Source organism: Oncorhynchus nerka, linkage group LG10 (genome assembly GCF_034236695.1).
Source record: "Oncorhynchus nerka isolate Pitt River linkage group LG10, Oner_Uvic_2.0, whole genome shotgun sequence".
NCBI classification, from domain to species: domain Eukaryota; kingdom Metazoa; phylum Chordata; class Actinopteri; order Salmoniformes; family Salmonidae; genus Oncorhynchus; species Oncorhynchus nerka.
The window spans coordinates 53,080,643-53,100,150 of NC_088405.1; the positions used below are offsets into that span (position 1 = coordinate 53,080,643).

A 19,508-nucleotide genomic window follows, 5' to 3' on the forward strand; every position below is an offset into this window, starting at 1 on the left:
AATCAAACATTTCTGATAATCAAAATTTGTAGTATTCTTACCTACTAGTATACTTCTACTCACACATCTAGGTGTACACTCTTAGAAAAAAAAAGGTGCTATCTAGAACCTAAAGGGGTTCTTCGGCTGTTCCCATAGAATAATCCTTTGAATAACTATTTTTGCTTCCAGGTAGAACCCTTTAGGGTTCCAGGTTAGAACCCTTTTGGTTCCATGTAGAACCCTTTCCACAGAGGGTTCTACATGGAACCCAAAAATAGGGTTCTACCAGGAACCAAAAAGTGTTCTCCTATGGGGACAGCTGAAGAACCCTTTTGGAACCGTTTTTTTCTAAGAGGGAATGACTGTACAACATTTTCACAATCTTAAATATCAAAATATGCCTGCACCACGCATTTTGTCCAATATAGAATTCCAAAGTTGTGTGGTCATGTTGTTAAAATGAAAGCTCAAATTCAGGACGAAAATGTTACGCTCCATTACGAACAGCATGGCAATGTCTATTTCTGTCTCGGTAGCCTGCTGTAGCTAGCTAGATACCTTAGAAGGGTAAGGTATCTCAGAGTTGACAACTGTTCAGACACTCACAGATGACTGCTACAATGAATACTTAATTCAAAACTTTAATGTAAATTATGAAGACGGTACAGTTATTCAATTGTTTAGAACACAGATGTGCTCCACTGTAGAACAGTACTCTCCAATGATATAATTTCCCCCCTTGAGCAAAACATGTGGGTTGTTGTCCATGGGCACATTTTCTAACTATCAGTCAAGCTACAAATGCATGGTTGATTGATGATGTCAGGTCTGTGATTAGAAACAGTATGACTGTCATCTAGTACGTCTTGTCAGTCAGAGCTATGTATGGCCGTTGTTTTGTCCTGCTGTCAGCTGGCAGTTATCCATTGGCAGATCATCAGATGTTTTAACTGTGAGGGAGAAATGGAAAGGCCAATTAGTAAGGCAGGGCAATAGGTATTAGCCAATGAAAAAATAACTAAAGCCAGCAGTATTTCCTTTCAGTGTACTTCAACCAAACATGAATAAATAAGAACTTTAGTATAACAGATACATTCATTCAAATGATAGAACAGTTGAAGTTTTATGAATGTTGTTAATGCTAAAGGTATCTGGGCTGAAGGCTACACAAGTCACTTTTGTTTTGGCCTTGCAGAATGGGATAAAATCAGATACACTACATGGCCATAAGTATGTGGACACCTGCTCTTCGAACATCTCATTCCAAAATTATGGGCATTAATATGGAGTTGGTCCCCCATTTGCTGCCACTGTTCTGGGAAGGCTGTTCTGTTCTGGGAAGGCTCCACTGTTCTGGGAAGGCTTTCCCCTAGATGTTGGAACATTGCTCCGGGGACTTGCTTCCATTCAGCCACAAGAGCATTAGTGAGGTCAGGCGATTAGGCCTGACTCGGAGTCGGCTTTACAATTCATCCCAAATGTGTTCGATGGAGTTGAAGTCAGTGCTCTGTGCAGGCCAGTCAAGTTCTTCCACATCGATCTCGACAAACCATTTCTGTATGGACCTCGCTTAGTGCACGGGGGCATTGTCATGGGGAAACAGGAAAGGGCCTTCTCCAAACTATTGCCACAAAGTTGGAAACACAAAATCGTCTAGCATGTCACTATATGCTGTAGCATTAATATTTCCCTTCACTGGAACTAAGGCCCGAACCATGAAAACAGCCACTGCCCATTATTCCTCCTCCACCAAACTTTACAGTTGCCACTATGCATTGGGGCAGGTAGCATTCTCCTGGCATCTGCCAAACCAAGTTTTGTCCGTCGGACTGCCAGATGGTGAAGCGTGATTAATAACTCCAGAGAACACATTTCCACTGCTCCAGAGTCCAATGGCGGCAAGCTGGACACCACTCCTGACAAACAGTTATTTCCAGAGGCAGTTTGGAACTCCGTAGTGAATGTTGCAACCGAGGAGAGACCATTTTTATGCACTACACACTTCCGCACTTGGCGGTCCCGTTCTGTGAGCATGTGTGGCCTACCACTTCGCGGCTGAACCGTTGTTGCACCTAGGTGTTTCCACTTCACAATAACAGCACTTACAGTTGACTGGGGCAGTTCTAGCAGGGCAGAAATTTGACAAACTGACTTGTTGGAAATGTGGCATCCTATTTAGGTGCCACGTTGAAAGTCACTGAGCTCTTCAGTACGGGCCATTCCACTGCCAATATTTGTCTATGGAGATTGCATGGATTTGTGCTTGATTTTATAAACACCTGTCAGCAACGGTTGTGGCTGAAATAGCCGAATCCACTCATTTGAAGGGGTGTCCACATACTTTTGTATATATAGTGTAAGATTTCTGGATTGGATTATAATAGGACAAAGGCCATACTGTATAATGATGAGTCCTGACAACTACTAAAATAGACCTACACTTACTAGTTTTCATTGGCTGCATCTCTGTGTCCTCCAGAGTGGTCCTATCAGCCTTCCCTTGGTTGGCTAGGGAGTTCATAAATCATATGAGTCATTACTTCCTTCATTGCCATGTGAGTATGAGTACAGAATGCATGGTGTTCAGAAGTGATTAATTTACTCTCAGGTATTCCATCACATTAGTTATAGTAGATTGAACAGTAGGATAGCAGACATCTCTTTGATACGCTGATATACTCCCACTGCAGGCCCGGGTCAAGACCTGTCTTTATACTTACCTCTTTGTTTTCTATACAGTAGTATAGCTGTTGTTACTAGTGCAACCACTGCAACTATTACAGCAATAACCCACATCTTGGAGTGACTTTCCCCTGTACGCCCAACCTGGTCTTCAGCATTTGGCATATTGTCTAGACGTTTGGACAATGTAAATGTGTTAAAAATTCAGCATTATGGAAAGATGTGAACACTTAGCATCAATAACCTTGCATGCATAATAAGCACATAGGGTGTAAATCATTTAAAGGTATAATTGTGTACCTGTCAACGACCGCCGTGATGTTGACCTGATGGCGACCTGGGTTTGAACCATGTGTCTGCTCTGGAAGCCTGAGAATGTACAGGTGTAGGTTCCTGTGTGTTCCTGACTCTCTGGGTTGTGAAGAAGGAGGGATCCATCTCCCATCAAAACTCGGTCCTGCTCCAGTTCAACCCGGCCCTCCCAAAGGTTGGAGGTCCGTCTGGTTTGGCTGACATAGCTGAGGATGACCTTGGAGTTATCATTGGTTCTAGTGAAGGTCCAGGTGAGGAAAAAGTTCTGGAAGTTCTGTGGAGCCATGCAAGGGATGGACAGCTCTCGCCCTGCCTCTCCAATCAACTCTGTTGATGAAATAAGTTTATGAATTGTGAGCCAGGGCAAGCATGTTATTTGTGGCTCAGTTGGTAGAGCATGGCACTTTCAACGCCAGGTTTGTGGGTTTCGATTCCCACGGGGGACCAGTACAAAAAAAGACAAAAATGAATGCACTGACTTATGTAAGCTGCTCTCGATACGAGTGTCTGCTAAATGTAAAAGGTATATATCACTGTCCCCTTAGCAGACTTCCCGCTGTAGTCACTCTCTTAAACACTAGAGGGCGTTGTTACCATAGAGATCCTATTAAATTCCTCGAGGGGTTTCATAAACCTTCAAAGTTCTAGAACGGTGGGGAAATGGCAGCCATATGGGTCAGGGCGAAATGCAAACCACTCTAATTGGAACGAATGGCAATAGAGGCATATCATCCAGATTTGACTCAAAACACACCTGCAGGAAAATTAAAGTAAGACATGGGATATATCAGAAATGGTGTAATAGAATTATTGTCAATATAAAATATTGTCAAATAATTGTAAATACAGTTTATACAGGTTTTACACCAATTGTCTGTATAAATAGCCTCTAAAATATACAGTACCAGTCAAAAGTTTGGACACACCTACTCATTCAAGGGTTTTTCTTTATTTTTTAAACCTTTTTCTACATTGTAGGTCATCAAAACTATTAAACAAATCAAAATATATTTTAGACTCTTCAAAGGGTCTAAGGCACTGCATTGCAGTGCTAGCTGTGCCACCAGAGATTCTGGGTTTGAGCCCAGGCTCTGTCGCAGCCGGCTGTGACCGTGAGTTCCATGGGGCGATGTACAATTGGCCTAGTGTCGTCCGGGTTTGGGTAGGGATATCATGTCTCATCATGCACTAGCGACTCCTGTGCCGGGCGCAGTGCATGCTAACCAGGTCGCCAGGTGTACGGTGTTTCCTCCGACACATTGGTGCGGCTGGCTTCCGGGTTGGATGTGTGCTGTGTTAAGAAGCAGTGCGGCTTGGTTGGGTTGTGTTTCAGAGGACGCATGGCTTTCGACCTTTGTCTCTCCTGAGCCCGTACGGGAGTTGTAGTGATGAGACAAGATAGTAACTACTAAAACAATTGGATATGAAAAGGGGGAAAAAATTAAATGACAAAATGACTTCTTGACAGCTTTGCACACTCTTGGCATTCTTTCACAAACAGCTTCATGAGGAATGCTTTTCCAACAGTCTTGAAAGAGTTCCCACATATGCTGATCACTTTGTTGCCTGCTTTTCCTACACTCTGCGGTCCAACTCATCCCAAACCATCTCAATTGGGTTGAGGTCTGGTGATTGTGGAGGCCAGGTCATCTGATGCAGCCCTTCATCACTCTCCTTGGTCAAATAGCCCTTACACAGCCTGGAGGTGTGTTTTGGGTCATTGTCCTGTTTGAAAACAAATTATAGTCTTATTTAGCGCAAACCAGATGGGATGGCATATCGCTGCAGAATGCTGTGGTAGCCATGCTGGTTAAATAAATCACAGACAGTGTCACCAGCAAAGAAACCCACACCATCACACCTCCTCCTCCATGCTTCACGGTGGGAACCACAAATGCGGAAATCATCCGTTCACCTACTCTACATCTCACAAAGACACGGCAGTTGGAATTAAAAGGCTCAAATGTGGACTCATCATACCAAAGGAACATTTCCATCGGTCTAATGTCCACTGCTCGTGTTTCTTGGCCCAAGCAAGTCTCATCTTATTTTTGGTATCCTTTAGTAGTGGTTTCTTTGCAGGATTCCGACCACGAAGGCCTGATTCACACAGTCTCTTCTGAACAGTTGAAGTTGAGATGTTGAGATATTTGAACTCTGTAAAGCATTATGTGGGTTGCAATCTGAGGTGCAGTTAACTCGAATAAACTTATCCTCTGCAGCAGCGGTAACTCTGGGTCTTCCTTTCCTGTGGCGGTCCTCATGAGAGCCAGTTTCATCAGAGTGCTTGATGGTTTTTGCGACTGCAAGTGGAAGAAACTTTCAAAGTTATTGACATTTTCCGGATTGACTGACCTTCATGTCTTAAAGTAATGATGGACTGTCATTTCCCTTTGCTTATGACTATCTCTTTGCTTAAAGCTATCTTCTGTATACCACCTCTACCTTGTCACAACACAACTGATTGGCTCAAAAGCATTAAGAAGGAAAGAAATTCCACAAATGAACTTTTAACAAGGCACACCTGTTAATTGAAATGCATTCCAGGTGACTACATCATGAAGCTGGTTGAGAGAATGCCAAGAGTGTGCAAAGCTGTCATTGTCACACCCTGATCTGTTTCACCTGTCTTGTGCTTGCCTCCACCCCCTCCAGGTGTCACCCATTTCCCCCATTATCCCCTGTGCACTTATACCTGTGTTTTCTGTTTGTCTGTTGCCAGTTTGTCTTGTCTCGTCAAGCCTACTGGCATTTTTCCTGTACTCCTGTTTTTCTCTCTTGTCCTTGTTTTCTAGCTTTTCCAGTTTTGACCATTCTGCCTGCCCCGACCCTGAGCCTGCCTGCTATTCCGTACCCTGTGACACTGCCCTGGATTACTGACCTCTGCCTGCCCTGACCCTGAGCCTGCTGTTCTGTACCTTCAGACTCTGCTCTGGATTACTGACCTCTGCCTGCCCTTGACCTGTCGTTTGCCTGCCACCTGTTTTTGTAATAAACTTTGTTGCTTCGAACTGTCTGCATCTGGGTCTTCTCCTGAGGTCCGATTGTACGACCTGGCCATGACTGACGCAGTAGACTTGGACCATCTCCTCCCAAGGAGCCACCATTGGGAGACACAAGGAGTTACTCCCAGGTCTTATGGACGGATTCCAGACCTTGGCAGAACGCCATGACTGTGCCTTGAATACATTGCTGGAACAATTCTGCAGATTATCTGTGAGTCCACCGGCCACGACAGTAGCCTCCCAGCCCCCCAGTAACACCGCTGTCAGCAGTGCGTCTCTCCAGGCCACCCTGGCTTCCCAATAACCTTGCTTACCTCCCCCGGAACACTTCGCTGGACGGTCAGGAACCTGTCGGGTGTTTCTCTCCCAGTGTTCCCTCATCTTTGAGCTGCTGCCCTCGTCCTTCCCCCGCTAATGTCCGGGAGGGCTTTTGCCTGGGCTACTGCGGTGTGGGAGCAACAATCTACCGAGTGTTTCAGCCTGAAGGAGTTCGTGGATGAGGTGAAAAAGGTTTCAATTCTCCATTTTCTGGGAGAGAGGCTGCCCAGAAGTTACTCCAGCTTCGCCAAGACTTCCGCATTGTGGTGGACTATGCAGTTGATTTCTGCACATTGGCTGCCGAGAGTGCCTGGAACTCAGAATCACCGTTTGACACATTCCTTCATGGATTATCGGAGGACGTTAAGGATGAGCTTGCAGCCCGGGAACTGCCTACGTATCTCGATTCTCTCTTCGCCTTGACCATCCGTATCGATGGGCGGCTACGGGAACATAGGAGGGAGAGGAGGTCTGATTCCGGTCCCAATCTCTTGCCCTAAGGATCCCAACTTGCCTCCGAGGAACTCCGGAAGATTCCGGCGTCTACGTCCCCGAGAGAATCCAAGCTTACGAGAGTTCCCCCGAGAGTCTCTGAGGTCTGCCGACTCCCCTTTTTCGTAGCCGATGCAACTTGGCAGAGCTAGGCTGAACACTTACGCAGACTTAACACCCAGAGTTGTCTGTATTGCGGAACTGCCGGTCATTATGTGTCAACCTGTCTTTTAAGAAGACCAGGCTCATCAGTAGGTACGAGTACTCTGGTGGGCCATACGGAGAGTTTTTCTTCTCCCCTTACTCACACCCCTCTCCATGCCATCCTGCTGTGGGGTGACCAATCTAAATCTCCCTGGGTTCTCATTGACCCTGGGGCCGATGAGAGTTTCATGGACGCCACCCTGGTGTCTGAGCTGGGCATCCCCACTCAGCCCCTCTCCAGTCACGTGGATGTTAGAGCACTGGATGGGCACTCTATAGGCAGGGTTACCCACAATACTACTCCTATCCACTTGTGTGTGTCCGGGAACCACAGTGATCTATACAGTTTATGCTCAGGTTCCCGTTGTATTGGGGTTTTCTTGGCTCCAGCGCCACAATCCCCTTATCAACTGGACTGCTGGTACTATCATGGGCTGGAGCCCGTTCTGCCACGCCCATTGCCTGAAGTCAGCGCAGCCTGCCCCGGGACGTCTTCCTTTGGGCTCGGAAGAAGCCTCGGACCAGCCATTCCCGCGGAGTACCAGGATCTATGGGAGGTTTTCAGCATGGCCCGGGCCACTTCGCTTCCTCTGCATTGACCCTATGACTGCAGGAATGACATTCTCTCGGGCACTACCACCCCGGGGATGGCTGTATTCACTGTCGGGTCCCTGGCTGCAAGGGGTATCCGTCCTTCTGACTCCCCCGCCGGCGCAGGGTTCTTCTTTGTGGAGAAGAAGGACGAAACTCTGCACCCGTACATCGACCGGGGCCTCAATGACATCACGGTTAAGAACCGCTACCCACTACCACTCATCGCCTTGGTTTTGAGCCGCTCCAATGGGCTACTATGTTCTCTAAGTTAGGGGAACGTTTACCACCTGGTACGGATATGGGAAGGTGATGAGTGGAAGACAGCCTTCAACACTGCTAGTGGACACTATAAACACCTGGTGGTGCCATTCGGTTTGACCAATGCTCTTGCTGTGTTCCAGGCCCTGGTTAATGACGTTTTCCGGGATATGTTGAACCAGTTCACTTTCGTCTACCTCGATGACATCCTCGTCTTTTCCCGCTTAGCTCAAGAACACATTCTCCACATCCAACAAGTCCTCCAGCATCTCCTGGAGAACCAGCTGTTTGTAAAATGCGAGTTCCATCGCTCCATCATCTCCTTCCTTGGATACATCACTTCTGGGAATGTGCAGATGGATCTAGATTGCAACGTTTTTTAGGATTTGCCAATTCCTATCACGGTTTAATCCACCATGGCCTCTCCCTTGTCAGCACTCACATCTCCGAAGGTCCCGTTCATGTGGTCCCCAGCTGTTGACCGGGCATTCCTGGACCTTAAGCACCGCTTCACCACAGCTCCCATATTGATCCATCCGGACCCGTCCCGTCAGTTCATGGTGGAGGTAGACGCTTCGGATGTCAGAGTGGGGGCTGTCCTGTCCCAGCGTTCTGCCCTGGAACTTAAGCTGCATCTCTGCGCCTTCTTCTCCTAACGCCACAGAGAGGAATTATGATGTGGGGAATCGAGAACTACTCACCGTGAAGATGGCCTTGGAGGAGTGGAGACAATGGTTAGATGGCGGCGGAACTTCTATTCATAGTGTGGACGGATCACAAGAACCTGGAATATCTCCGCACCGCCAAGTATCTCAACTCCAGGCAAGCTCGATGGGCACTGTTGTTCACCCGGTTCAACTTCACCATCTCCTACCACCCGGGGTCTAAGAATGTTAAGCCAGACGCGCTTTCACGCCGTTATTGCCCCCATTGGAGCCAGGGTGGCAGGTGGCCCACCATAGTTCCGGACATCTCCGCATTCGTCGCCGCCTGCACTGTCTGTGCTCAGAACAAGACTCCTTGGTAAGCTCTGGCTGGCCTCCTTCAACCTCTCCCTGTCCTTCACCGTCCCTGGTCACATATTTCCCTGGATTTCCGTGACCAAGTTACCTGCTGCTAGCTGGACAAAATGCTATGCTAGGCTATCGATAAACTTACACAAATGCTTGTCTAGCTTTGGCTGTAAAGCATATTTTGAAAATCTGAGATGACAGGGTGATTAACAAAAGGCTAAGCTGTGTCTCAATACATTTCACTCGTGATTTTCGTGAATAGGAATATTTTCTAGGAATATTTATGTCCGTTGCGTTATGCTAATTAGTGTCAGTCGATGATTACGCTCCCGGACCCGGGATGGGGAGTTACTATTAACTACCTCTCTCAAAGAGTGCGGTGTATAAAGTCAGAACATCTGCTGTCTTAGCCATTTCCTGTCACCAAGGATGTACCCCAGGGTTTAATCCTAGGCCTCACGCTCTTCTCAATTTACATCAACAACATAGCTCAGGCTAAAGTAAAAAAAGGAAGTATTTATTTGCATCCATTTATATGCAGATGATATTTCATAAATCTTATACTACAGAAAATAGTCCCTCCCCAGATTTTCTGTTAAACGCTCGACAACAAAGTTTTCTTAGTGTCCAACAAGCTTTCTCTACCCTTAACCTTGTTCTGAACACCTCCAAAACAAAGGACATTGTGGTTTGGTAAGAAGAATGTCCCTCTCCCCACTGGTGTGATTACTCCCTCTGAGGGTTTATTTGATTGCTTTTTGAGGTAGTCACCTCATACAAAATGCTATGAGAGTATGGCTTACACAAATGCACTTGTCCTTTCTCAGCACATATCAAAGCTGCAGGCTAAAGTTAAATTTCTAGACTTGGTTTCTAGGAATATTTATCGTTATGCTAATTAGCTCCTCTTTCACCCCAGCTGCCAAACTAACCCTGATTCAAATGACTAGATGTTCTTACCATTCGGCTAGATGTTCTTTACCATTCGGCCATCAGATTTGCCACCAATGCCACCAATGTCCTTATAGGATGACATCATCACTAGCCCCTCCCCAGATTTTCTGTTACTCGACCAAAGTTTTCTGTAAACTGGTCATCTCTGTATACCCGTCGCTAGACCCACTGGTTGATGCTTATTTATAAAACCCTCTTAGGCCTCACTCCCCCATTTGAGATATCTACTGCAGCCATCATCCTTCACATAAAACACCCGTTCTGCCAGTCACATTCTGTTAAAGGTCCCCAAAGCACAAACATCCTTCGGTCGCTCGTCTTTTCAGTTCACAGCAGCTCTTAATTCAAAGACTCAATCAGACTCAATCATGGACACTCACACTGACAAATAAAATTTTATTTGTCACATACACATGGTTAGAAGATGTTAATGCGAGTGTAGCGAAATGCTTGTGCTTCTGGTTCCGACAGTGCAAGTGACTAGTGATCTATTTGTTAAAGAGGCCAGTGTTTGGGTCTCCATGTTGGCAGCAGCCTTTCTGAGTTTGTGATTGCTGTTTACCAGTCTGATGGCCTTGAAATAGAGACTGAAGAACAGCTTCTCAGTCCCCGCTTTGATGCACCTGTACTGACCTCGCCTTCTGGATGGTAGTGGTGTGAACAGGCAGTGGCTCGGGTGGTTGTTGTCTTTGATGATCTTCTTTTGCCTTCCTGTGACACCGGGTGCTATAGGTAATTTCCCCAGGGATGCGTTGTGCAGACCGCAGCACCCTCTGGAGAGCCTTGCGGTTGAGGGCAGAGCAGTTGCCATACCAGGCTGTGATACAGCCCGACATGATGCTCTCGATTGTGGATCTGTAAAAGTTAGTCAGGGTTTTGGGTGACAAGCCAAATTTCTTCAGCCTCCTGAGGTTGTAGAGATGCTGTTGCACCTTCTTCACCACACTGTCTGTGTTGGTGGACTATTTCAGTTTGTCGTTGATGTGTACACCGAGGAACTTAAAACTTTCCACTTTCTTCACTGCTGTCCCTTCGAAGTGGATAGGGGGTGCTCCCTCTGCTCTTTCCTGAAGTCCACGATCATCTTTGTTTTGTTGACGTTTAGTGAGAGGTTGTTTTCCTGACACCACACTCCGAGTTCCCTCACCTCCTCCCTGTAGGCTGTCTCGTTGTTGTTGGTAATTAAGCCCACTACTGTTGTGTCGTCTGCAAACTTGATGATTGAGTTGGAGGCGTGTATGGCCACACAGTCATGGGTGAACAGGGAGTACAGGAGGGGGCTGAGCACGCACCCTGAGCACGCACCCTCCACCTCGCTGTTGAGGGCCAGCGCGGTGGAGATGTTGTTTGGGGGCGGTCCATCAGAAAGTCCAGGACCCAATTGCACAGGGTGGGGTTGAGGCCCAGGGCCTCCTGCTTGATGATGAGCTTGGAGTGTACTATGGTGTTGAATGCTGAGCTGAAGTCAATGAATGGCATTCTTCCATAGGTATTCCTCTTCTCCCGATGGGATAGGGCAGTGTGCAGTATGATGGCGATTGCATCGTCTGTGGACTGAAGAGGGTCTAGGGTGGCTGGTGTCGTGTCTTTACTATCATTAAATGTGAAGACTGTTATTTTATCAAATCAGTTCTCTATTTGTAACTATTATTACCTGATTAAACCAATCATGTAATCTTTAATCAACTAGGAAGTCGGGGCACCACGGGAAAATGCTATAGTCTCTATTTCCCGAATCGACTCTTCAGATATTTTCATATCTTATCTAGTCTTCTATTAATGATTATTAATCTTTACCTTCCGTCATTCTCATTCGAAACGTCGTAAAAGTCTTGGTTCTCTGCACAATCCCTATCGTAAATTATGAATCAGCGATATACAAATTGGCTTGGGTATTTATTTACTAACTAACTAATTATAGAAATAAATGAAAACACACACAATTAGTTCATACATTGGGTTGCTACATAATACAAAGAAAAGGTCTCTAGCGGACGAAACCGATATGACGGCTTGGTAGACAAAGAAAAGGGGTGTGGCAGTTCAAGTGCGGGAAACTCATAGAGGATTACTACACTCATATAAATTGCTAATACTTTACATGAACGACCGCTCATCCGAAAATAAATTGCAATTTACATATTTCCGGGTGTATTTCTTGCTGTCTCTCTCTGTGGTCGCAGGTCCATCTGCTGGAGAGAGTCAACAGAAAAGTCTCTGGTTGTGTTTCCCGGAAGATCAAAGTCGTAGGTGGTTGTAGGTGGTTAGAATGGAAACTTCATAGTACCATTCAGAAATCTTCTCATAGAATAGATGCTTCAGCAGTTCTCTTTATTCACGTTCAATGTTTACGTCATTTCTAGCTGAAGACTAGTAATTAGTGTCGTCTAGAATTGGCTCCTTCTGTAGTGAATCGATAGTCCCAGAGTTGAACCATTTTCAGAGTTGAATCATTTCCAGCCGTGTAGCCAATGCTCCACGTTGGTATAGTCTTGTCTTTTGATAGAGTTGTAGTTTAAACCACTTCCAGCGTCACCTGGCATGTTATGATCATGTGTGAATTTCTTCAGGAGCAGGTTTAATCCTTTGTCGATGCCTAATGTGATGTCTGGGCTCACGGGGGTGTGGCCAATGACTAGTTAATCTTCATATGAAAATCCAAACTCTCATTTAGAATGTTCATATCACATTACATCTTTTCACAAATAGGTTAATGTTTAATCACATACCTTTCACAATATTTAGATGTAAACCTGACAGCTGGGAAATGTACACTTTAAGAGATACCGTTATGTGTGTTTCCTGTCCTTCATGAGATCACCAAATGAAACACACTTGTCATAACTGTCCCTTAAGTGTCCACGGACCATTTACACATTCTCAAAATGTCCCCATTTTGGGGATTTAGGAGTTTTGCCAAGTGAAGTCCTTTGTTCTCTCCCTATGCTCTCTCCCTCTCTTTCTGCATGACCAGGGGGAGAGAGTCTCTGCCAGGAATTTATGACCTGAGATAACAAAACCTGGGTTTAGGAGAGAGAGGGAGAGCGAGGGGGGGAGCCACGATCTACACCCAGAAAGGGCCACGTCATGACACTGGTAAGGTGGAGGTGATATAATCCTTGACTAGTCTCTCAAAGCGCTTCATGATAACAGAAGTGAGTGCTACGGGGCGGTAGTTATTTAGTTCAGTTATCTTTACCTTCTTGGTTATAGGAACAATGGTGACCATCTTGACAGGTGTGGCTGCTTTGCGGGATGTATTGTTGTCCCTACTTTCTTACCCTTTGTGCTGTTGTCTGTGCCCAATAATGTTTGTACCCTGTTTTGTGAGGCTACCATGTTTTGCTGCTGCCATGTTGTGTTGCTACCATGTTGTTGTCATGTTGTGTTGCTTCCATGCTGTGTTGTTGTCTTAGGTCTCTCTTTATGTAGTGTTTCATTTTAATCCCAGCCCCCGTCCCCGCAGGAGGCCTGTAACCTTTTGGTAGGCCGTCATTGTAAATAAGAATTTGTTCTTAACTGACTTGCCTAGTTAAATAAAGGTTAAATAATCGTTTTATTTTTGTAATAACAGTCACTCTCAGCAGTGTATTACTGTTTAAATGATCATTTATCAACCATAAACTGTGCATCTGCAAAATGAGAGAGAAAGAGAGAAAGAGAAAGACAATGCTGATTATGCCGTACCTCCTTTTTGTAGTGAGCTCTTCCATGACTGTGATCCATATGTGGAATTAACGGTGCAGACGTAAGTGGGGGTATTTCCAAACATTCTCAGTTTGCTCTGAACAGAGTAGAGGCCCTCAGTGTTGGGTGCCATATGTGTGGTGGATCTCAGGTTGGCTTTAGGTGGCAGAGTGGACCATTGTACACGGGGAGCAGGGAAGATATCCTTAGACAGGCACTGAATCTCTGTGTTCTTACTTATCTCCATAGTAACCATCTTGATGGGAGCTGGAATAACAGTGACAGAGAGCCAAGGTTAGAGAGTAATAGCCTTTCACTACAAACAGCGAATTTGAGAGCAAAAACCATTCAAAAGGTTTTTGTACAGCAAAGTTACAAAACCAATAGCAAAAGCAAATACTCGACTCTTGGCTTGGCATCAGTTTAGCAATTTGGCTCTAGCTCCAATACAGCGGTAGCTGGTCGACAAACAATGATTCATGTCTCTTAACAGAGGGTATTTTACCACAAGCTATGCTGAAAGAATTTGATATGTGAAGTGGATACTCAGCAGCATACTCTAGCTTCGATACTAGCGCCAGCGGTACTACTAACCCTCCACTTTCATGATGATAAAGGACTCCTGTTGTCCCAGAGTGCTGTTGACCAGACACCTGTAGCGACCTCGGTCCTTGATGCCACACTGGCTGAGGTGGAGCGAGGCGTTGCCCCGGGAGAGCTGGTCCTGAAGCAGGTACATCCTGGTACGGTGGCCCTTGGGAGGCTGGTCCGACTGGTCTCCACCCTGATGTGAGTGGCTGAGGAGGAGTAACTCCTGGCGGTACCAGCTGATGATCTCATTTCCGCTGGGTTTGAAGCTGCAGGGTAGCACACAGTCTTCTGAGAACAGGCATGTCAAATGGGCATCTAAGGGAGAAGCAGAGAGAGAACAGTTTGGGAAAATTTAATAATTAGTTAACATTCTTTTTTTTTTTTTTTTAAACGCAAAAAATCCAGTGTTGCTATGTCAAACGGTTTTGTTATATTTTTTTATTTCAGTCTTCTGTGACGTATATAAAGTGCAATATTTCGATGCAAACTCAAAATGTAATACATTTCAACTCCATATCTGATATGGTACAGGTGTATTATTTTTTAAAGCCCATAACTATGTGTTTAAGGTATATCATTTTGTTTCAAAGTAGATTTAAAACCACCAAGAAACACTGTGTGTGACCCCCTATTTAGCCTACTGCAGTAGAAGGCGGAATGAACAAAATGTTCTCTCCATTCCTATCTTTTTCTTTCAGCCCACAACACCTACTCACAGTGTGTCCTTTCCATTCCGGTATATCACGTATGACGTGTACTGAATCCTCATGGTAATGAGTGAACTTTTCTCCCCCTCTTACCATCTTGCTATAGGTTGTGTTACTCTCACGGTTCTGAAACGTTCACTATGTTTCGTCTTACCCAACTGTAACATGCAGTCCCAGCATTTCAGCCACCACACAACTCACAGTGAGCGCCGGCACCTATGGTTACGGTGGCACTTCTAAAGCCAAACATTACATACATACATTACAATTTTTGAGTTAAATGCAGAGTTTGACACTGGATAAGTACTAGATAATACCCTTGAAACTGGTAATCACACAGTCTATTCTCAACATCCGTTCTTTTCAGTCATTTGTTTTGCACTAAATGTGGTTGCGACAAGACATTGCACTGTGAATGAATAAATGTAACATCCATGTTCACAGGTGAATGTATGGGCTTTTTACTGCCAAAATAACAGTGGTAACACCAGTGAAGTCCTTCACAGACAGGGCACCCACTCAGAGTCAAATAGAGTGCATGACTATATAGAATTAGCATGTGTGCAAATGTGTGAAGAGTCAAGGGCGTCCCTGTGAGACTGTGAGCTTCTCCTCAGAGTAGATGTCTTTCATCTCCTCAGCAACATTCCAAACCGAAAAGACAGCTGACCTGGGCCCCAGCGTGGTCTGGCCAGTCTAAATACTGAACAGGGCAGTGGGGCCCAGCCTCCCTAGTCTCCCAACCAGAACAAACAGAGGCATGCCGAGGGCCAGAGGGCCAGCTATCCCAGACGCCATGGGCAACTGGATTCCTCAGAGAGAACACATCTCGACTCCTGCTCACTGCCCACTGACTGACCACCTCTCAAGGATTTACAGGGATGTGGACAACGTATTTCCACATGCACAGCAATAGAGGCTCAGCATTGCCTTGAAGGATGTTTTTACTTCATACATTCTCAGATTTGCTGAGGATGGATAGAGACTTCATCGACAAGTTACAGGAAGAGTGCAGTGACAACATGTAATTTCTGTTGTATATGAATGGTTGTTTGTATTCATAAAACTCCTGGTCAAAACATCATCTTTAAACTAATACTTTACACTGGATTTGTCTTATGGAAAATCCCTCTCCTTTTAGGACCACATGTTAAAGTAGTTCTTGTTCTTTTTTCAGATGTCTGTCTCGTTTTAGTTTTGCCCAGAAGAACTGTGATTTCTTGTGCAGTGAAAGGGACACAATGCAAAAAGCATCTGTTCCATGAACAAGAGATGTAGAGAGAAAAAAGTGTACCAAAACACTCTTCAGCCCCGCTTGAACAAAAAGGGAAACATTCCTTACCCCAGGACACTTCAAACTGGTGACTATGATTCCTTACCCCAGGACACTTCAAACTGGTGACTATCATTCCTTACCCCAGGACACTTCAAACTGGTGACTATCATTCCTTACCCCAGGACACTTCAAACTGGTGACTATCATTCCTTACCCCAGGACACTTCAAACTGGTGACTATGATTCCTTACCCCAGGACACTTCAAACTGGTGACTATGATTCCTTACCCGAGGACACTTCAAACTGGTGACTATCATTCCTTACCCCAGGACACTTCAAACTGGTGACTATCATTCCTTACTCCAGGACACTTCAAACTGGTGACTATCCAGGAAAATAAAGAAAAAGGAGTACATTGTTTCTGCATAGATCTGATGATTTATTGACGGGACACATCATGCAAGCAGGTTTACATTTTGGCGTAATCACCTCCATCAGAACCAGGTAAGTCAAGTTTGCTTGTCTTTATTTTCCTGGACACTCACCCATTGAAGTGTCCTGGGGTAAGAAATGTTTTTAGATATAGATGTATTTTAAGATTAGATCAAATGTAAGTGTTTAAAGGCATACAGTAGTCAGATTATTTGTTTCCTTACACTAAAGACATCCCATGCCTTTAACCTTGACCCATGAGCCTATCCTGACAATTCTTGCAGTACTACCTTTAAAAGAGGATAGAGAGGTCTTATCCTTACCTGGGATCTTACACTTTGCCAAGGTGAGAATCCACAGCAACCTCAAAAAAGCTTGAGCAAGTGCCTTTACCATTCTCATTCATTCACAAAGTCACAAAGTTGCTGTTGACTCCCGTCCTGATTCCAATCAGTAGCAATCTTAAAGCAATTAGGAGCTCTGAATCACAATTAGTGTCTTGGTCTCTCTTAGATCTCACATTTCAGCCTCTGGGATGGTGTAGATCAAAAGCACTTGCTATCACTTTAAAGGTTAAAGGATCCAGATGGAAAATATCCTTGTAAACACAAATGAGAGCCAATGAGTCTGAAACTCACTGCCACAGACATACGAAAGGGCCCACCTGGAACCACTTGTGTCAGAGAAGAAAAGCAGTTTCCCTGTCAGAGAAACTAGCTCCTCTCACAGTGAGAAGAGAGGGACTGTAAGAGGAAGGGAGAGCGAGAAGGAGGGAGCGGCAGGGCAGACAGGCTGGTTTGAAATACACCCCCTCCTACAGAGGCAGAGGCACGGTGGAATCATTGGTTACAATGTGTTACTTGGAAACGCCTCTTTGCTTCTTACCTGCCTGTCACTTTGCTTTGCTGTCACTTTAAAGGATCCAGATGGAAAATATCCTTATTAATACAAATGAGAGCCAATGCGTCTGAAACGCACTGCCGCAGACATACGAAAGGGCCCACCTGGAACCACTTGTGTCAGAGCAGAAAAGCAGTTTCCCTGTCAGAGAAACTAGCTCCTCTCACAGGGAGAAAAGAGGGTGTGTAACAGGAAGAGAGAGCGAGAAGGAGGGAGTGGCAGGGCAGACAGGCTTTTCTGAAATACAAACCCATAGAGACCCACAGAGACATCGAGGCACGGTGGAATCAATGGTTACACTGTGTTACTTGGAAATGTCTCTTTCCCTCTTATCTCCCTGTCAAACCTCCCCACCCCTTCCCCACCCCTCACACTCAGTGCCTCATAGAACCTCTTGTCATCTGATTGATTTCTTTCCATGTCACTCTGTATGTCACCCTTTTACATCTCACACCTTCTCTGAGTAATAACTGTGCACACAGTAGACTAGGTATACTGTTCTTTTCATATTGTAGTTTCCACTGAAACAGTTTATTTTCTTGTATCTTCTAGTTCCATGAAAGGCATGTTCTTTACCTCTCAAGCCTTCAATACCTTCATTAATCATGGAGAACTGGTTTGGACAAGAAAAGTGGGATGTCAAAGTGCCCTGCCACTAGCAGCCAGGCATAAGGTTAACCACAAGGCCAATTATAGTTCATTGTGGAACGTATTCAGTCATTGTTTCTGTCTGCCTCCCACTGGGCACTACTGCCACTGTGTTATACACACACGATCACAGACCACACTAAACCTGAATCCTAATCTATTTATTGCTGTGGCTGAAGGCACCTAACGTTCAGGAACCTTTCAGGAAGTTTGCCCTCGCGTTGGATGATGCAACGTGTTTTCTCACGTTAGTTCCTTGTGTTCAGTGTCATTGGCCTCCAAGGGGTGAAATAAAACCATAACAATGCCACACTATGATGAGTCACTAATGATAAGTGTCCTATTTATCCCATAGTAGCTGATAAACAGAGATGAGCACAGAAAAGAAACACAATCATTTCAAAGCAGAATTGTGTGTCAATAATGAGTGGTTGGGGTTTTAATGCGCCAGAGTATCTGTCTATCATAGCAAACATGTTTTAGTGTGGAGGCCTTACTCTGTTGCCATGATTAACCAACAGCGAGTGATTGAGAGATGATCATGTATTTACTCCATGATGTGTAGCTACACCTCTCCTTTGCGGTCCTTAGGAGGCGCGTGTGAGGGGAAACCCCAGCTCCACGTCAATGCCTCTTAAAGATGGCGGCACTCATCTCTGCCCTCAATCAACGCTAATCCCAGATTAAAGGAGCATGCCACTGGACTGGGATTATGCTGTGGGCGCTTTCATTTGATCATTGATTCTCTACCAGTCTCTTCCTGACTCACTTTTATACTTCCTCTGGTGTATTCTTTTTTACATTTTCTAATAATGTGTGTTTAGTCATCACTATAATGTATTTTCTTTTCTCTCTGTGTAATGTGGTTTAATTCTGGTTATATTCCAGTGACTAAACCTTGTTTCCATCCATTCCCAGGCAATTATACCTATGCATATTACCAGCAGTAATCCAAAACCCCTTGTGGTGACATTAGTAGACTCTCTGGTTGATAAGAGCCAAGATTTAACTGGCCTGACATTCATGACTGGCCTACATTAGTCAGTAAAGGAAATCATTGTTGTAAATAACTGGAAAACATGCACTGATAGCCTTGAACTATAGACTTCGCATAGCCAATATCTAATCATATAAAAGCAGCTATGAGACCACTATTTTAGTTCAACTTTATAATCCACACAATCAGCACAGAAACATGGAGAGTAACATGCACATTTCTGTTCCCTTCGTGGATATATTCACGGGTGTATTCTATGAATGATCATGATCATGGAAGAGTACTATTACTATACTATTGTGGCATGGGCAGAAATCCATTGATGGCAGGGCCAGCAGGGCCAGCAGGGCCATCATTTAATTAGGCTACCCTATACCACAAGCCCCCGGAAGTTGGAGAATTGTGCATTTTTCAAAAGCCAAGCTTTCCCCTGCAATTTAGTGCCATTATCATTA

General features: G+C 45.0%; 1 protein-coding gene across 1 annotated transcript; it reads right to left on the minus strand.

Moving 5' to 3' along the window:
- Positions 1-605: 605 nt before the first annotated feature.
- On the minus strand, positions 606-17,276 carry LOC115135566 (uncharacterized). The gene is made up of 7 exons (XM_029670380.2): positions 16,832-17,276; positions 14,096-14,407; positions 13,502-13,768; positions 2,965-3,303; positions 2,703-2,834; positions 2,428-2,490; positions 606-932 (listed from the first exon to the last, which is right to left on the minus strand). The coding sequence occupies exons 1-7, from the start codon at positions 16,908-16,910 to the stop codon at positions 862-864; spliced, it is 1,263 nt and encodes a 420-aa protein (XP_029526240.1). The 5' UTR covers positions 16,911-17,276; the 3' UTR covers positions 606-861.
- Between the last annotated feature and the right edge of the window lie 2,232 nt (positions 17,277-19,508).

Bases quoted from the DNA above. Each gene is read 5' to 3' on its own strand.
- LOC115135566 (XM_029670380.2), bottom strand. From the start codon at position 16,910: ATGAGAATGGTAAAGGCACTTGCTCAAGCTTTTTTGAGGTTGCTGTGG. The intron at 3,304-13,501 runs GTACGGCATAAT...TTTCATCAACAG, and splicing joins GAGCTCACTACAAAAAGGAG to AGTTGATTGGAGAGGCAGGG. The intron at 2,835-2,964 runs GTACACAATTAT...CCAAACGTCTAG, and splicing joins ATCACGGCGGTCGTTGACAG to ACAATATGCCAAATGCTGAA.